This window comes from Pseudophryne corroboree, chromosome 1, assembly GCF_028390025.1.
Source record: "Pseudophryne corroboree isolate aPseCor3 chromosome 1, aPseCor3.hap2, whole genome shotgun sequence".
NCBI classification, from domain to species: domain Eukaryota; kingdom Metazoa; phylum Chordata; class Amphibia; order Anura; family Myobatrachidae; genus Pseudophryne; species Pseudophryne corroboree.
This window is the reverse complement of record NC_086444.1, coordinates 549095255-549113209: the sequence shown is the minus strand read 5'-3', so window position 1 is coordinate 549113209 and position 17955 is coordinate 549095255. Positions and strand designations below refer to the sequence as shown.

The following is a 17955-nucleotide window of genomic DNA, read 5'->3' as shown; positions in this document are numbered from 1 at the left end:
GTCCCGATTTGCCCTTCTCACCAAGGGTATCTCAGGTTCGTAATACAGAACTGTCATTATCAGTTTCAGACGCTGCCGTTTGGATTGTCCACGGCACCCCGGGTCTTTACCAAGGTAATGGCCGAAATGATGATTCTTCTTCGAAGAAAAGGCGTATTAATTATCCCTTACTTGGACGATCTCCTAATAAGGGCAAGGTCCAGAGAACAGTTAGAAGTCGGAGTAGCACTATCTCAAGAAGTACTACAACAGCACGGGTGGATTTTAAATATTCCAAAATCGCAGCTGATTCCGACGACACGTCTGCTGTTCCTAGGGATGATTCTGGACACAGTCCAGAAAAAGGTGTTTCTCCCGGAGGAGAAAGCCAGGGAGTTATCCGAGCTAGTCAGGAACCTCCTAAAACCAGGAAAGGTGTCAGTGCATCAATGCACAAGGGTCCTGGGAAAAATGGTGGCTTCTTACGAAGCGATTCCATTCGGCAGATTCCACGCAAGAATTTTTCAGTGGGATCTGCTGGACAAATGGTCCGGATCGCATCTTCAGATGCATCAGAAAATAACCCTGTCTCCAAGGACAAGGGTATCTCTTCTGTGGTGGCTGCAAAGTGCTCATCTCCTAGAGGGCCGCAGATTCGGCATTCAGGACTGGATCCTGGTGACCACGGATGCCAGCCTGAGAGGCTGGGGAGCAGTCACACAAGGAAGAAACTTCCAGGGAGTGTGGTCAAGCCTGGAGACTTCACTTCACATAAATATACTGGAACTAAGGGCAATTTACAATGCTCTAAGCCTAGCAAAGCCTCTGCTTCAGGGTCAGCCGGTGTTGATCCAGTCGGACAACATCACAGCAGTCGCCCACATAAACAGGCAGGGCGGCACAAGAAGCAGGAGGGCAATGACAGAAGCTGCAAGGATTCTGCAATGGGCGGAAAATCATGTGATAGCACTGTCAGCAGTGTTCATTCCGGGAGTGGACAACTGGGAAGCAGACTTCCTCAGCAGACACGACCTACACCCGGGAGAGTGGGGACTTCATCCGGAAGTCTTCCTCATGATTGTGAACCGTTGGGAAAAACCAAAGGTGGACATGATGGCGTCACGCCTCAACAAAAACTAGACAGGTATTGCGCCAGGTCAAGAGACCCGCAGGCAATAGCTGTGGACGCTCTGGTAACACCTTGGGTGTTCCAGTCGGTGTATGTGTTCCCTCCTCTGCCTCTCTAACCCAAGGTACTGAGAATTATAAGACGGAGAGGAGTAAGAACTATACTAGTGGCTCCGGATTGCCCAAGAAGGACTTGGTACCCGGAACTTCAAGAGATGCTCACAGAGGACCCGTGGCCTCTGCCGCTAAGAAGGGACCTGCTTCAGCAGGGACCCTGTCTGTTCCAAGACTTACCGCGGCTGCGTTTGACGGCATGGCGGTTGAACGCCGGATTCTGAAGAAAAAAGGCATTCCAGATGAAGTTATTCCTACCCTGATTAAAGCTAGGAAGGATGTAACCGCACAGCATTATCACCGTATTTGGCGAAAATATGTTGCGTGGTGCGAGACCAAGAAGGCCCCGACAGAGGAATTTCAACTAGGTCGTTTCCTACATTTCCTGCAAACAGGACTGTCCATGGGCCTAAAGTTAGGGTCCATTAAGGTTCAAATTTCGGCCTTGTCGATTTTCTTTCAGAGAGAATTGGCTTCATTTCCTGAAGTTCAGACTTTTGTAAAAGGGGTACTGCATATACAGCCTCCCTTTGTGCCCCCAGTGGCACCTTGGGATCTCAATGTAGTTTTGGGATTCCTAAAATCACATTGGTTTGAGCCACTTGCCACGGTGGAATTAAAATATCTCACATGGAAAGTGGTAATGTTGTTGGCCCTGGCTTCTGCCAGGCGAGTATCTGAATTGGCGGCTTTATCCTATAAAAGCCCTTACCTGATATTTCATTCGGATAGGGCGGAATTGAGGACTCGTCCTCAATTTGTTCCTAAGGTGGTTTCAGCGTTTCACCTAAACCAACCTATTGTGGTGCCTGCGGCTACTAGGGACTTGGAGGACTCCAAGTTGCTGGACGTAGTCAGGGCCCTGAAAATATATGTTTCCAGGACGGCTGGAGTCAGGAAATCTGACTCGCTGTTTATCCTGTATGCACCCAACAAGCTGGGTGCTCCTGCTTCTAAGCAGACTATTGCGCGTTGGATTTGTAGTACAATTCAGCTTGCACATTCTGTGGCAGGCCTGCCACAGCCAAAATCTGTAAAAGCCCATTCCACAAGGAAAGTGGGCTCATCTTGGGCGGCTGCCCGAGGGGTCTCGGCTTTACAACTTTGCCGAGCAGCTACTTGGTCAGGGGCAAACACGTTTGCTAAATTCTACAAATTTGATACCCTGGCTGAGGAGGACCTGGAGTTCTCTCATTCGGTGCTGCAGAGTCATCCGCACTCTCCCGCCCGTTTGGGAGCTTTGGTATAATCCCCATGGTCCTGACGGAGTCCCCAGCATCCACTTAGGACGTTAGAGAAAATAAGATTTTACTCACCGATAAATCTATTTCTCGTAGTCCGTAGTGGATGCTGGGCGCCCATCCCAAGTGCGGATTGTCTGCAATACTTGTACATAGTTATTGTTAACAAAATCGGGTTTTTGTTGTAGTGAGCCATCTTTTCAGAGGCTCCTCTGTTATCATACTGTTAACTGGGTTCAGATCACAAGTTGTACGGTGTGATTGGTGTGGCTGGTATGAGTCTTACCCGGGATTCAAAATCCTTCCTTATTGTGTACGCTCGTCCGGGCACAGTATCCTAACTGAGGCTTGGAGGAGGGTCATAGGGGGAGGAGCCAGTGCACACCACCTAGGTCCAAAAGCTTTTACTTTTTGTGCCCTGTCTCCTGCGGAGCCGCTATTCCCCATGGTCCTGACGGAGTCCCCAGCATCCACTACGGACTACGAGAAATAGATTTATCGGTGAGTAAAATCTTATTTTTCTCTGACGTCCTAGTGGATGCTGGGGACTCCGTAAGGACCATGGGGATTATACCAAAGCTCCCAAACGGGCGGGAGAGTGCGGATGACTCTGCAGCACCAAATGAGAGAACTCCAGGTCCTCCTCAGCCAGGGTATCAAATTTGTAGAATTTTACAAACGTATTTGCTCCTGACCAAGTAGCTGCTCGGCAAAGTTGTAAAGCCGAGACCCCTCGGGCAGCCGCCCAAGATGAGCCCACCTTCCTTGTGGAATGGGCTTTTACAGATTTTGTCTGTGGCAGGCCTGCCACAGAATGTGCAAGCTGAATTGTACTACAAATCCAACGAGCAATAGTCTGCTTAGAAGCAGGAGCACCCAGCTTGTTGGGTGCATACAGAATAAACAACGAGTCAGATTTTCTGACTCCAGCCGTCCTGGAAACCTATATTTCCAGGGCCCTGACAACGTCTAGCAACTTGGAGTCCTCCAAGTCCCTAGTAGCCGCAGGCACCACAATAGGTTGATTCAGGTGAAACGCTGAAAACCACTTTAGGGAGAAACTGAGGACAAGTCCTCAATTCCGCCCTGTCCGAATGGAAAATCAGATGAGGGCTTTTACAGGATAAAGCCGCCAATTCTGACACGCACCTGGCCCAGGCCAGGGCCAACAGCATGACCACTTTCCATGTGAGATATTTTAACTCCACATATTTAAGTGGTTCAAACCAATGTGACTTTTGGAACCCAAAAACTACATTTAGATCCCAAGGTGCCACTGGAGGCACAAAAGGAGGCTGTATATACAGTACCCCTTTCACAAACGTCTGAACTTCAGGGACTGAAGCTAGTTCTTTTTGGAAGAAAATTGACAGGGCCGAAATTTGAACCTTAATGGACCCCCATTTCAGGCCCATAGACACTCCTGTTTGCAGGAAATGTAGGAATCGACCTAGTTGAAAATTCCTCCGTCGGGGCCTTACTGGCCTCGCACCACGCAACATATTTTCGCCAAATGCGGTGATAATGTTTTGCGGTTATATCTTTCCTGGCTTTGATCAGGATAGGAATGACTTCATCCGGAATGCCTTTCTCCTTCAGGATCCGGCGTTCAACCGCCATGCCGTCAAACGCAGTCGCGGTAAGTCTTGGAACAGACAGGGTCCTTGCTGGAGCAGGTCCCTTCTTAGAGGTAGAGGCCACGGATCCTCCGTGAGCATCTCTTGAAGTTCCGGTTACCAAGTCCTTCTTGGCCAATCCGGAGCCCGAATATAGTGCTTACTCCTCTCCATCTTATAATTCTCAGTACCTTGGGTATGAGAGGCAGAGGAGGGAACACATACACTGACTGGTACACCCACTGTGTTACCAGAGCGTCTGCAGCTATTGCCGGAGGGTCCCTTGACCCGGCGCAATACTTGTCGAGTTTTATAAACATGTGGAAGACTTCTGGGTGAAGTCCCCACTTGCTGACAGTGCTATCACATGATTTTCCGCCAAGCAAAGAATCCTTGCAGCTTCTGCCATTGCCCTCCTGCTTCTTGTGTCACCCTGTCTGTTTACGTGGGTGACTGCCGTGATGTTGTCCGAATGGATCAACTCCGGGTGACCTTGAAGCAGAGGTCTTGCTGAGCTTAGAGCATTGTAAATGGCCCTTAGCTTCAGGATATTTATGTGAAGTGATGTCTCCAGGCTTGACCATAAGCTCTGGAAATTCCTTCCCTGTGTGACTGCTCCCCAGCCTCGCAGGCTGGCATCCGTGGTCACCAGGACCCAGTCCTGAATGTCGAATCTGCGGCCCTCTAGAAGATGAGCACTCTGCAACCACCACAGGAGAGACACCCTTGTGCTTGGTGACAGGGTTATCCGCTGATGCATCTGAAGATGCGACCCGGACCATTTGTCCAGCAGGTCCCACTGGAAAGTTCTTGCGTGGAATCTGCCGAATGGGATTGCTTCGTAGGAAGCCACCATTTTTCCCAGAACCCTTTCATTGATGTACTGAGACTTGACTCGGTTATAGGAGGTTCCCGACTAGCTCGGATAACTCCCTGACTTTTTCCTCCGGGAGAAACACCCTTTTTCTGGACTGTGTCCAGGATCATCCCTAGGAACAGAAGACGAGTCGTCGGAATCAGCTGCGATTTTGGAATATTGAGAATCCAATCGTGCTGCCGCAACACTACCTGAGATAGTGCTACACCGACCTCCAACTGTTCCCTGGATCTTACCCTTATCAGGGAATCGTCCAAGTAAGGGATAACTAAAATTCCCTTCCTTCGAAGGAGTATCATCATTTCGGCCATTACCTTGGTAAAGACCCGGGGTGCCGTGGACCATCCATACGGCAGCGTCTGAAACTGATAGTGACAGTTCTGTACCATAAACCTGAGGTACCCTTGGTGAGAAGGGTAAATTGGGACATGAAGGTAAGCATCCTTGATGTCCCGAGACATCATGTAGTCCCATTCTTCCAGGTTCGCAATCACTGCTCTGAGTGACTCAATCTTGAATTTGAACCTCCGTATGTAAGTGTTCAAGATTTTAGATTTAGAATCGGTCTCACCGAGCCGAAGACGAGATCGGGCGTGTTCAGGGTGGTGTGGCCGTAGGCTCGTTCGGGCACAAAAATCTAACTGAGGCTTGGAGGAGGGTCATAGGGGGAGGAGCCAGTGCACACCAGGTAGTTCTAAAGCTTTACTTTTGTGCCCAGTCTCCTGCGGAGCCGCTATTCCCCATGGTCCTTACGGAGTCCCCAGCATCCACTAGGACGTCAGAGAAATGTCTACACAAACTTCCTGGAGGTGAGGGCCATTCACAACGGCCTTCTGCAAGCGGTATATCTTCTGCGCAATCGGCCCTTCTTGATTCAGTCGGACAACGTAACAGCAGTGGCATACATAAACCGCCAGGGCGGAACAAGGAGCAGAGCGGCAATGGCAGAGGCCATAAAGGTGCTTCGTTGGGCGGAAAGACATACAAGCGCTCTGTCCGCGATCTTCATTCCGGAAGTGGACAACTGGGAAGGAGACTTCCTCAGCAGACACGATCTCCAGCCAGGAGAGTGGGGTCTGCATCGAGAGGTCTTTGCAGAAGTGACAAGTCTTTGGGGAATTCCTCAAATAGACATGGCGTCTCGCCTCAACAAGAAACTTCAGAAATATTGTTCCAGGTCGAGAGACCCTCAAGCAATAGCAGTGGACGCCCTAGTGACACCGTCGGTGTTTCGGTCGGTGTACGTGTTTCCTCCACTTCCACTCATTCCAAAAGTGATAAAGATCATAAGAAGAACAAAGTTTCAAGCGATCCTCATTGTTCCAGATTGGCCAAGGAGGGCTTGGCATCCAGATCTTCAGGAATTACTCATAGGAGATCCCTGGCCTCTTCCTCTGAGGGAGGATCTATTACAGCAGGCCGTGCGGGTTCCAAGACTTACCGCAACTTCGTTTGACGGCTTGGAGGTTGAACGCCAGATCCTAGCCCGAAAGGGTATTCCCAAGGAAATCATCCCTACTCTTATTCAGGCCAGGAAAGGAGTAACGTCTAGACATTACCACCGTATTTGGAGAAAATACGTGTCTTGGTGTGAATCCCAGAAAGCTCCTACGGAATTTCAGTTAGGACGTTTTCTCCATTTTCTACAAGCCGGTGTGGATGCGGGCCTAAAGTTGGGCTTAATTAAAGTTCAAATTTCGGCATTCAGTTTTCTTCCAAAAACAATTGGCCTCCTTTCCAGAAGTTCAGACCATCGTGAAAGGCGTATTGCACATCCAACCTCCCTTTGTGCCCCCTGTGGCACCATGGCATCTTAACGTGGTGTTGCAGTTCCTTCAATCTCATTGGTTTGAACCTTTACAGGAGGTAAAGTTGAAATTCCTTACGTGGAAAGTGGTCATGCTGTTGGCCTTGGCATCCGCAAGGCGGGTGTCTGAATTAGCGGCCTTGTCTCGCAAGAGCCCTTATTTGATCTTCCATGAAGATAGAGCAGGATTGAGGACTCGTCAGCAGTTTCTGCCGAAAGTGGTTTCATCGTTCCACTTGAACCAGCCTATTGTGGTGCCAGTGGCTACTGACGCCTTGCTGGAATCGAAGCTTCTCGATGTAGTCAGAGCTTTAAAAATTTATGTTGCCAGAACGGCTCCGTTTAGGAAAACAGAGGCTCTGTTTGTCCTGTATGCTCACAATAAAATTGGGGCTCCTGCTTCCAAGCAGACTATTGCGCGCTGGATCTGTCATACGATTCAGCAGGCTCATTCTACGGCTGGATTGCCATTACCGAAATCGGTGAAGTCCCATTCTACCAGATAGGTGGGCTCATCCTGGGCGGCTGCCCGGGGGTCTCTGCTTTACAGCTTTGCCGAGCGGCTACTTGGTCGGGTTCAAACACCTTTGAGAAGTTCTACAAGTTTGATACCCTGGCTGAGGACCTCATGTTTGGTCAGTCGGTGCTGCAGAGTCATCCGCACTCTCCCGCCCGTTCTAGAGCTTTGGTATAAACCCCATGGTTCTTGAAGTGTCCCCAGCATCCTCTATGACGTATGAGAAAATAGGATTTTAATACCTACCGGTAAATCCTTTTCTCTTAGTCCATAGAGGATGCTGGGCACCCGTCCCAGTGCGTACTGTATCTGCAGACATTAGTTATGGTTACACACGTTGTGTTACGGTTATAGTCAGCCTGTTGCTGATGTGGTTCATGCCGTTGATTTGCCTTGTTGAATGCCATGTTGTACGGCGTGCTTGAGGTGTGAGCTGGTATGTATCTCACCTTATTTTAACAATAAATCCTCTTCCTCGAAATGTTAGTCTCCCTGGGCATAGTTCCTATAACTGGAGTCTGGAGGAGGGGCATAGAGAGAGGAGCCAGTTCACACCCCTTTGAAAGTCTTAAGTGCCCATGTCTCCTGTGGATCCCATCTATACCCCATGGTTCTTGATGTGTCCCCAGCATCCTCTACGGACTAAGAGAAAAGGATTTACCGGTGGGTATTAAAATCCTATTATCTGGCAAACTCAGTAACAACCAAGCATGCTCTGGAATGTGGTCAAGTTGATGCTTTCATAGTCATGTTAAACTATTGCAGCTGTCCTAGTCCACTTTATCTGGGGGTGGTGTTATAATCAAATGTCAAAGCCATGTCTTTCCCTGTCTCAGGATAGAGCTGGGGGGGAACTAGTGTATAAAAGGCTTGTGCTCCCTATGATCAAATCAATCTAGTAGACCAGTGGTTCCCAAACTGGGTGGCATCCTGGGGTTGCCTCAGGGTACTTGCAGGGTGCCCTGGGTTGGTGGTCAAAAACCAATTCAAGTGACATTATGGTCAATGAAATAGGCAAAAGCAGTATTTGTAGCTTCCAATCACAAATTATGTGGACAAACGGAAGCAAAGCATGTCTCATCACAGGGATGACCTATAAACACAAATTACTTTAATTTTTTTCCCTGAATTTCTCAAAGAAACTTTTGGCTTATGGGGGCAGTGAAAAAAATTCTGATTCTCTAGGGCAGTGGTTCTCAAACTCGGTCCTCAGGACCCCACACAGTGCATGTTTTGCAGGTAACCCAGCAGGTGCACAGGTGTATTAATTACTCACTGACACATTTTAAAAGGTCCACAGGTGGAGCTAATTATGTCACTAGTGATTCTGTGAGGAGACCTGCAAAACATGCACTGTGTGGGGGTCCTGAGGACCGAGTTTGCGAACCTGTGCTCTAGGGCATAGGTCTGCAAACTCGGTCCTCATTACCCCAACACAGTGCATGTTTTGCAGGTCTCCTCACAGAATCACAACTGAAATAATTAACTTCACCTGCAGACCTTTTAAAATGTCTGAGTAATTAATACACCTGTGCACCAGCTAGGTTACCTGCAAAACATGCACTGTGTGGGGTAATGAGGATAGAGTTTGCAGACCTATTGCTCTAGGGCAGGCATTCCCAACTGCGGTCCTCAAGGCACACTAACAGGGCAGGTTTTAGTGATATCCAGCCTTCAGCACAGGTGACAATTAGTAGCTGAGCTATTTTGATTTAACCATCTGTGCTGCAGCCTGGATATCACTAAAACCTGCACTGTTGGTGTGCCTTGAGGACCGTGGTTGGGAATGCCTGCTCTAGGGCATTGTGATTCCAAAAAGTTTGGGAACCATTGTAGTAGATGGTCTGGCATTAGTGCTAGGGATCCCCAAGGGGCATTGGATGTTTATTTGAATCTTGTTTGCCATTATGACAATAAAAAAAGGTGGCTATTATACCAGAAATACTCATTGGAGGTGCCATGGTCACAACTGGTTTCCTTGTACATAATCCAATGATCTATGAATGAAGTTTTTTTTTTTTTTTTTTGCTGTGCTAAAAGGGGTCTATGGACACCAATAAAACCGGTAATGCATAGTCACCACTTCTGAAATTCATTCAAATACTCACTACATGGAATCTGGTGGTGGATTTGGGCAAAGAATCCACATTTGGCAAGAAACGCTACATTGGCAGTAAAATAAAAAGATAAGCATGCTCTCATTGGTCCACAACAGCACAGAAATCGCTATATGTCAATGCAAACATTCAAAAACTTTTCAGAATACACATACAGTGCAAAAATTTATTTAGGCCAATTTATAATTTTAAGACGAGACAAACTTTCAGCATTCAATCCACAGCATTCAATGTATTCATGTTACAGTGTGTTAAGAAAACATTACAGTGCAGGAATAGGTTTGTTGTTTTTTTTTCTCAGCGCTGGTAGGGAAAATAATTTTATAGTGTATTTAAAAGGAGCCTGCAGCACTCATTAACTTTGGCTGGTTCGGGGACAGACATATATTTTTTAATTTGAGAATTAACTCCTAGGGACTTAGCCAACTGCACAGCATTTGCATCATCGCTGATCAATGTCCCAAGAGCGACGAGAAGTCTGAAACCGGCTTCAAGGTCATGCACAACCTCCATAATTGTACTGATGGCTGACAGACACTGGGCCTTCCCTTCTAAGTCGCTTGCTCTATGTAAACTGGTGGCATAGTTGAGCATCAACGTGGCCAGAGCAGTGTGGACATTTTTATTGGTAACCGATTTTAGTTCTATCGCCTTTGCTATCAATGTGTCTCTTTGAGACATCATGAGCCTTGCACCTGGCTCACACGAGAAGCAATTGCATAATGTCCGAAGCACAAGCAGCTGATTGGCCTGTTTACCACTTGGCCGCATTATTTGGATGAGGTAGTTGCTGAACTGACTGCCTTCTTTTTCATTGCAGAACATTTCATTGACCGTAGGATTTTTTACAGCTAAACGAAGAACATCTAGGGCAGGAAATACAATTTCTGAAAAGAAGAGGGAAGAGAAGAACCATAAATGTTATTGTAGTCATTGATATACAATGTAAAATATTCAAAAATGGAAATATATATATATATATATATATATATTTAGAATTTTTTTAAGTTTCAGAGTTAACATACTAGGGCAGTGGTTCTCAAACCGTGTGCCGTGGCATCCTGGGGTGCCTTGGATTGGGGGTCCATGACCAACTCAAATTATTTATGGTCAATGTAATAGGCAACACCAGTACTGGTGGCTGTCAGTCATACAATATGTGAATAAAGGGAAGCTAATCTTGTCCCTCACCACATAACTCAAGTTAAGGATGACATATAAACACCATTTACTTAATTTAATCTAGGGTACCATGACTTAAAAAAGTTTGGGAACCACTGTACTAGGGATTGGTTACACCAAACTAGCGTGTTTCTTGTATTGTTTAAAAGGGGTGGTCTTCAGCTTGCCGGCGGCCGGGCTCCCGCTGACCACCATCCCGGCGCCGGAATCCCGACCATCGGCATACCGGAGGGAGAATAGACAGCGTGGCGCGCCACCGTGCCCGCAGCGAGCACGCATTTGCGCTCGCCCAGCTGTCGGTCGGGATTCCAGCGCCGGTATGCTGGCCGCCGGGAGCCTGACCGTCAGCATCCCATAATACACCCGTTTACAAGCTTTCAGGCTGTAGAGAACTATTTTGGTTTTATTTAAACCAAAACTATAGATTAGAAAAGACAACAGCATCAAGCTTGAGTTACCATTGGTGAGAAAAAGTCCATGGAGAATACATGTTCTAGATTTAAGCGAGTACCAAGGTGTATAAAAAAAACAAAAACCTTCACAACTACCATGAAAATATCTCCCCATGATTGACCACTTACTGAAGCTAAAACCAACACAACGTAAAGCTTTAGGACCAAACTGAAGTAACAAAAAATTCCATAGTGTTAAGTCCTGTGTTACAGTAACCCACACTTTGTGTAATTGTTTGCTATAATGTGCTCCTGATATGCGCACAGTTTAAATACAAACGACGAGTTACAGGCATTGCAGCAATGTGGCAAGTTAGTTTTTCAATGCATGACCTATATGAAAGTGCATGAAAGAGCGGCAAAATCATTCTGAACCCTGCAAAAGTATTGGAGGCAGTTTAATAGCAAATAAATAGTTGATTTTTGCAACTTTTATAAATGTTGGAAAAATTATAGTAAGTGTATTTTTGCAAATCAAACAGTCTACAGCAGTGGTTTCCAAACTTTTTTGAATCACGGCACCCAAGAATATCAGAATTTTTTTCACGGCACCCCTAGGCCAAAAAATAAGAATTTACTTACCGATAATTCTATTTCTCGGAGTCCGTAGTGGATGCTGGGGTTCCTGAAAGGACCATGGGGAATAGCGGCTCCGCAGGAGACAGGGCACAAAAGTAAAGCTTTCCGATCAGGTGGTGTGCACTGGCTCCTCCCCCTATGACCCTCCTCCAAGCCAGTTAGGTACTGTGCCCGGACGAGCGTACACAATAAGGGAGGAATTTTGAATCCCGGGTAAGACTCATACCAGCCACACCAATCACACCGTACAACTTGTGATCTAAACCCAGTTAACAGTATGATAACAGCGGAGCCTCTGAAAAGATGGCTCACAACAATAATAACCCGATTTTTGTAACTATGTACAAGTATTGCAGATAATCCGCACTTGGGATGGGCGCCCAGCATCCACTACGGACTCCGAGAAATAGAATTATCGGTAAGTAAATTCTTATTTTCTCTATCGTCCTAGTGGATGCTGGGGTTCCTGAAAGGACCATGGGGATTATACCAAAGCTCCCAAACGGGCGGGAGAGTGCGGATGACTCTGCAGCACCGAATGAGAGAACTCCAGGTCCTCCTTAGCCAGGGTATCAAATTTGTAGAATTTAGCAAACGTGTTTGCCCCTGACCAAGTAGCTGCTCGGCAAAGTTGTAAAGCCGAGACCCCTCGGGCAGCCGCCCAAGATGAGCCCACCTTCCTTGTGGAATGGGCATTTACATATTTTGGCTGTGGCAGGCCTGCCACAGAATGTGCAAGCTGAATTGTATTACACATCCAACTAGCAATAGTCTGCTTAGAAGCAAGAGCACCCAGTTTGTTGGGTGCATACAGGATAACAGCAAGTCAGTTTTCCTGACTCCAGCCGTCCTGGAACATATTTTCAGGGCCCTGACAACATCTAGCAACTTGGAGTCCTCCAAGTCCCTAGTAGGTGCAAGACACCACAATAAGCTGGTTCAGGTGAAACACTGACACCACCTTAGGGAGAGAACTGGGGACGAGTCCGCAGCTCTGCCCTGTCCGAATGGACAAACAGATATGGGCTTTTTTGAGAAAAAACCACCAATTTGACACTCGCCTGGTCCAGGCCAGGGCCAAGAGCATGGTCACTTTTCATGTGAGATGCTTCAAATCCACAGATTTGACTGGTTTTAAACCAATGTGATTTGAGGAATCCCAGAACTACGTTGAGATCCCACAGTGCCACTGGAGGCACAAAAGGGGGTTGTATATGCAATACTCCCTTGACAAACTTCTGGACTTCAGGAACTGAAGCCAATTCTTTCTGGAAGAAAATCGACAGGGCCGAAATTTGAACCTTAATGGACCCCAATTTGAGGCCCATAGACACTCCTGTTTGCAGGAAATGCAGGAAACGACCGAGTTGAAATTTCTTTGTGGGGCCTTCCTGGCCTCACACCACGCAACATATTTTCGCCACATGTGGTGATAATGTTGTGCGGTCACCTCCTTTCTGGCTTTGACCAGGGTAGGAATGACCTCTTCCGGAATGCCTTTTTCCCTTAGGATCCGGCTTTCCACCGCCATGCCGACAAACGCAGCTGCGGTAAGTCTTGGAACAGACATGGTACTTGCTGAAGCAAGTCCCTTCTTAGCGGCAGAGGCCATAAGACCTCTGTAAGCATCTCTTGAAGTTCCGGGTACCAAGTCCTTCTTGGCCAATCCGGAGCCATGAGTATAGTTCTTACTCCTCTACGTCTTATAATTCTCAGCACCTTAGGTATGAGAAGCAGAGGAGGGAACACATACACCGACTGGTACACCCACGGTGTTACCAGAACGTCCACAGCTATTGCCTGAGGGTCTCTTGACCTGGCGCAATACCTGTCCCGTTTTTTGTTCAGACGGGACGCCATCATGTCCACCTTTGGTATTTCCCAACGGTTTACAATCATGTGGAAAAAACTTCCCGATGAAGTTTCCACTCTCCCGGGTGGAGGTCGTGCCTGCTGAGGAAGTCTGCTTCCCAGTTTCCATTCCCGGGATGAAACACTGCTGACAGTGCTATCACATGATTTTCCGCCCAGCGAAAAGTCCTTGCAGTTTTTGCCATTGCCCTCCTGCTTCTTGTGTCGCCCTGTCTGTTTACGTGGGCGACTGCCGTGATGTTTTTCCCACTGGATCAATACCGGCTGACCTTGAAGCAGAGGTCTTGCTAAGCTTAGAGCATTATGAATTTACCCTTAGCTCCAGTATATTTATGTGGAGAAAAGTCTCCAGACTTGATCACACTCCCTGGAAATTTTTTCCTTGTGTGACTGCTCCCCAGCCTCTCGGGCTGGGCTCCGTGGTCACCAGCATCCAATCCTGAATGCCGAATCTGCGGCCCTCTAGAAGATGAGCACTCTATAACCACCACAGGAGAGACACCCTTGTCCTTGGATATAGGGTTATCCGCTGATGCATCTGAAGATGCGATCCGGACCATTTGTCCAGCAGATCCCACTGAAAAGTTCTTGCGTGAAATCTGCCGAATGGAATTGCTTCGTAGGAAGCCACCATTTTTACCAGGACCCTTGTGCAATGATGCACTGTTTTTAGGAGGTTCCTGACTAGCTCGGATAACTCCCTGGCTTTCTCTTCCGGGAGAAACACCTTTTTCTGGACTGTGTCCAGAATCATCCCTAGGCACAGCAGACGTGTCGTCGGGATCAGCTGCGATTTTGGAATATTTAGAATCCACCCGTGCTGTTGTAGCAGTATCCGAGATAGTGCTACTCCGACCTCCAACTGTTCCCTGGACTATGCCCTTATCAGGAGATCGTCCAAGTAAGGGATAATTAAGACGCCTTTTCTTCGAAGAAGAATCATCATTTCGGCCATTACCTTGGTAAAGACCCGGGGTGCCGTGGACAATCCAAACGGCAGCGTCTGAAACTGATAGTGACAGTTCTGCACCACGAACCTGAGGTACCCTTAGTGAGAAGGGCAAATTTGGGACATAGAGGTAAGCATCCCTGATGTCCCGGGACACTATATAGTCCCCTTCTTCCTGGTTCGTTATCACTGCTCTGAGTGACTCCATCTTGATTTGAACCTTTGTAAGTGTTCAAAAAAATTTTTAGAATAAGTCTCACCTAGCCTTCTGGCTTCAGTACCACAATATAGTGTGGAATAATACCCCTTTTCTTGTAGTAGGAGGGGTAATTTAATTATCACCTGCTGGGAATACAGCTTGTGAATTTTTTCCCATACTGCCTCCTTGTCGGAGGGAGACCTTGGTAAAGCAGACTTCAGGAGCCTGCGAAGGGGAAACGTCTCGACATTCCAATCTGTACCCCTGGGATACTACTTGTAGGATCCAGGGGTCCTGTACGGTCTCAGCGCCATGCTGAGAACTTGTCAGAAGCGGTGGAACGCTTCTGTTCCTGGGAATGGGCTGCCTGCTGCAGTCTTCTTCCCTTTCCTCTATCCCTGGGCAGATATGATCTTATAGGGACGAAAGGACTGAGGCTGAAAAGACGGTGTCTTTTTCTGCAGAGATGTGACTTAGGGTAAAAACGGCGGATTTTCCAGCAGTTGCCGTGGCCACCAGGTCCGATGGACCGACCCCAAATAACTCCTCTTCCTTTATACGGCAATACACCTTTGTGCCGTTTGGAATCTGCATCACCTGACCACTGTCGTGTCCATAACATCTTCTGGCAGATATGGACATCGCATTTACTCTTGATGCCAGAGTGCAAATATCCCTCTGTGCATCTCGCATATATAGAAATGCATCCTTTAAATGCTCTATAGTCAATAAAATACTGTCCCTGTCAAGGGTATCAATATTTTTAGTCAGGGAATCCGACCAAGCCACCTCAGCTCTGCACATCCAGGCTGAGGCGATCGCTGGTCGCAGTATAACACCAGTATGTGTGTATATACTTTTTATGATATTTTCCAGCCTCCTGTCAGCTGGTCCTTGAGGACGGCCCTATCTATAGACGGTACCGCCACTTGTTTTGATAAGCGTGTGAGCGCCTTATCCACCCTAAGGGGTGTTTCCCAACGCGCCCTAACTTCTGGCGGGAAAGGGTATACCGCCCATAATTTTCTATCGGGGGGAACCCACGCATCATCACACACTTTATTTAATTTATCTGATTCAGGAAAAACTACGGTAGTTTTTTCACATCCCACATAATACCCTCTTTTGTGGTACTTGTAGTATCAGAAATATGAAACACCTCCTTCATTGCCTTTAACGTGTGGCCCTAATAAGGAATACGTTTGTTTATTCACCGTCGACACTGGATTCAGTGTCCCTGTCTGTGTCTGTGTCGACCGACTAAAGTAAACGGGCGTTTTAAAACCCCTGACGGTGTTTTTGAGACGTCTGGACCGGTACTAATTGTTTGTCGGCCGTCTCATGTCGTCAACCGACCTTGCAGCGTGTTGACATTATCACGTAATTCCCTAAATAAGCCATCCATTCCGGTGTCGACTCCCTAGAGAGTGACATCACCATTACAGGCAATTGCTCCGCCTCCTCACCAACATCGTCCTCATACATGTCGACACACACGTACCGACACACAGCACACACACAGGGAATGCTCTGATAGAGGACAGGACCCACTAGCCTTTTGGAGAGACAGAGGGAGAGTTTACCAGCACACACCAAAAACGCTATAATTATATAGGGACAACCTTATATAAGTGTTTTCCCTTATAGCATCTTTTTTATATATTTCTAACGCCAAATTAGTGCCCCCCCTCTCTGTTTTAACCCTGTTTCTGTAGTGCAGTGCAGGGGAGAGCCTGGGAGCCTTCCCTCCAGCCTTTCTGTGAGGGAAAATGGCGCTGTGTGCTGAGGAGATAGGCCCCGCCCCTTTTTCGGCGGCCTCGTCTCCCGCTCTTAACGGATTCTGGCAGGGGTTAAATATCTCCATATAGCCTCCGGAGGCTATATGTGAGGTATTTTTAGCCAAAATAGGTATTCATTTTGCCTCCCAGGGCGCCCCCCTCCCAGCGCCCTGCACCCTCAGTGACTGCCGTGTGAAGTGTGCTGAGAGGAAAATGGCGCACAGCTGCAGTGCTGTGCGCTACCTTTAGAAGACTGAGGAGTCTTCTGCCGCCGATTCTGGACCTCTTCTTACTTCAGCATCTGCAAGGGGGCCGGCGGCAAGGCTCCGGTGACCATCCAGGCTGTACCTGTGATCGTCCCTCTGGAGCTGATGTCCAGTAGCCAAGAAGCCAATCCATCCTGCACGCAGGTGAGTTCACTTCTTCTCCCCTAAGTCCCTCGTTGCAGTGATCCTGTTGCCAGCAGGACTCACTGTAAAATAAAAAACCTAAGCTAAACTTTTCTAAGCAGCTCTTTAGGAGAGCCACCTAGATTGCACCCTTCTCGGCCGGGCACAAAAATCTAACTGGCTTGGAGGAGGGTCATAGGGGGAGGAGCCAGTGCACACCACCTGATCGGAAAGCTTTACTTTTGTGCCCTGTCTCCTGCGGAGCCGCTATTCCCCATGGTCCTTTCAGGAACCCCAGCATCCACTAGGACGATAGAGAAATGTCTTATTGAGAAATTTAGAAAGAAATATTACATTAAGTAGATCGCGTTTATATGTCATCCTTAGGGTCAGTTTTGTGGTGAGGGACAAAATTTGCTTCTGTTTGGCCACATATTTTACGACTGGCAGCCACCAGCACTGGTTTTGCCTATTATATTGACCATGAATAATTTGAATTGTTCCTGGACCACCAACCCAGGGCACCCCTGTAAGTGTCCCGAGGCACCCCAGGGTGCCACGGCACACAGTTTGGGAACCTCTGGTCTAGAGTATTTTGGGGTACATTAAAATGTCTCTACAGTGAATTTTAAGTGTTTACTCCCTTATGGAAGTTTAAAAAACCCTTTCAATACAACACCTCAACATACAACTCACATCAATAGCACAATTATTTTGCTTTTTAGAAAAAATACCTATTAGCCGTTTTCCCTATTTAAAATCCTCTAAATAAATGATTATTCTTTGGAAGGGGCGTACCAGAAGTACTGCACTATGGGGGTAATTCTGAGTTGATCGCAGCAGCAAGTTTGTAAGCAATTGGGCAAAACCATGTGCACTGCAGGGGGGGCAGATATAACATTTGCAGAGAGAGATTTGGGTGGGTTATTTTGTTTCTGTGCAGGGTAAATACTGGCTGCTTTATTTTTACACTGCAATCTAGATTCCAGTTTGAACACACCCCATCCAAATCTAACTCTCTCTGCACATGTTATATCTGCCCCTTCTGCAGTGCACATGGTTTTGCCCAACTGCTAACAAAATTGCTGCTGCCATCAACTCGGAATGACCACCTATGTCCTATCATTTTACATTAAAATCAGAATGTTCACCTATTCTG

The 17955-nt window shown here is 47.4% G+C and overlaps 1 protein-coding gene across 4 annotated transcripts in view; it reads right to left on the bottom strand.

Moving 5' to 3' along the window:
• Positions 1–9548: 9548 nt before the first annotated feature.
• The window catches only part of PLAA (phospholipase A2 activating protein), a 155542-nt gene continuing 147135 nt past the window's right edge, over positions 9549–17955 (bottom strand). For all 4 annotated transcript variants that reach the window (XM_063914106.1, XM_063914104.1, XM_063914105.1 and 1 more), the window contains one exon: positions 9549–10283. In XM_063914106.1, coding sequence (XP_063770176.1) covers positions 9718–10283 — 566 coding nt within the window. In that variant the 3' untranslated portion in view covers positions 9549–9717. The remainder of the gene's footprint in view (positions 10284–17955) is intronic.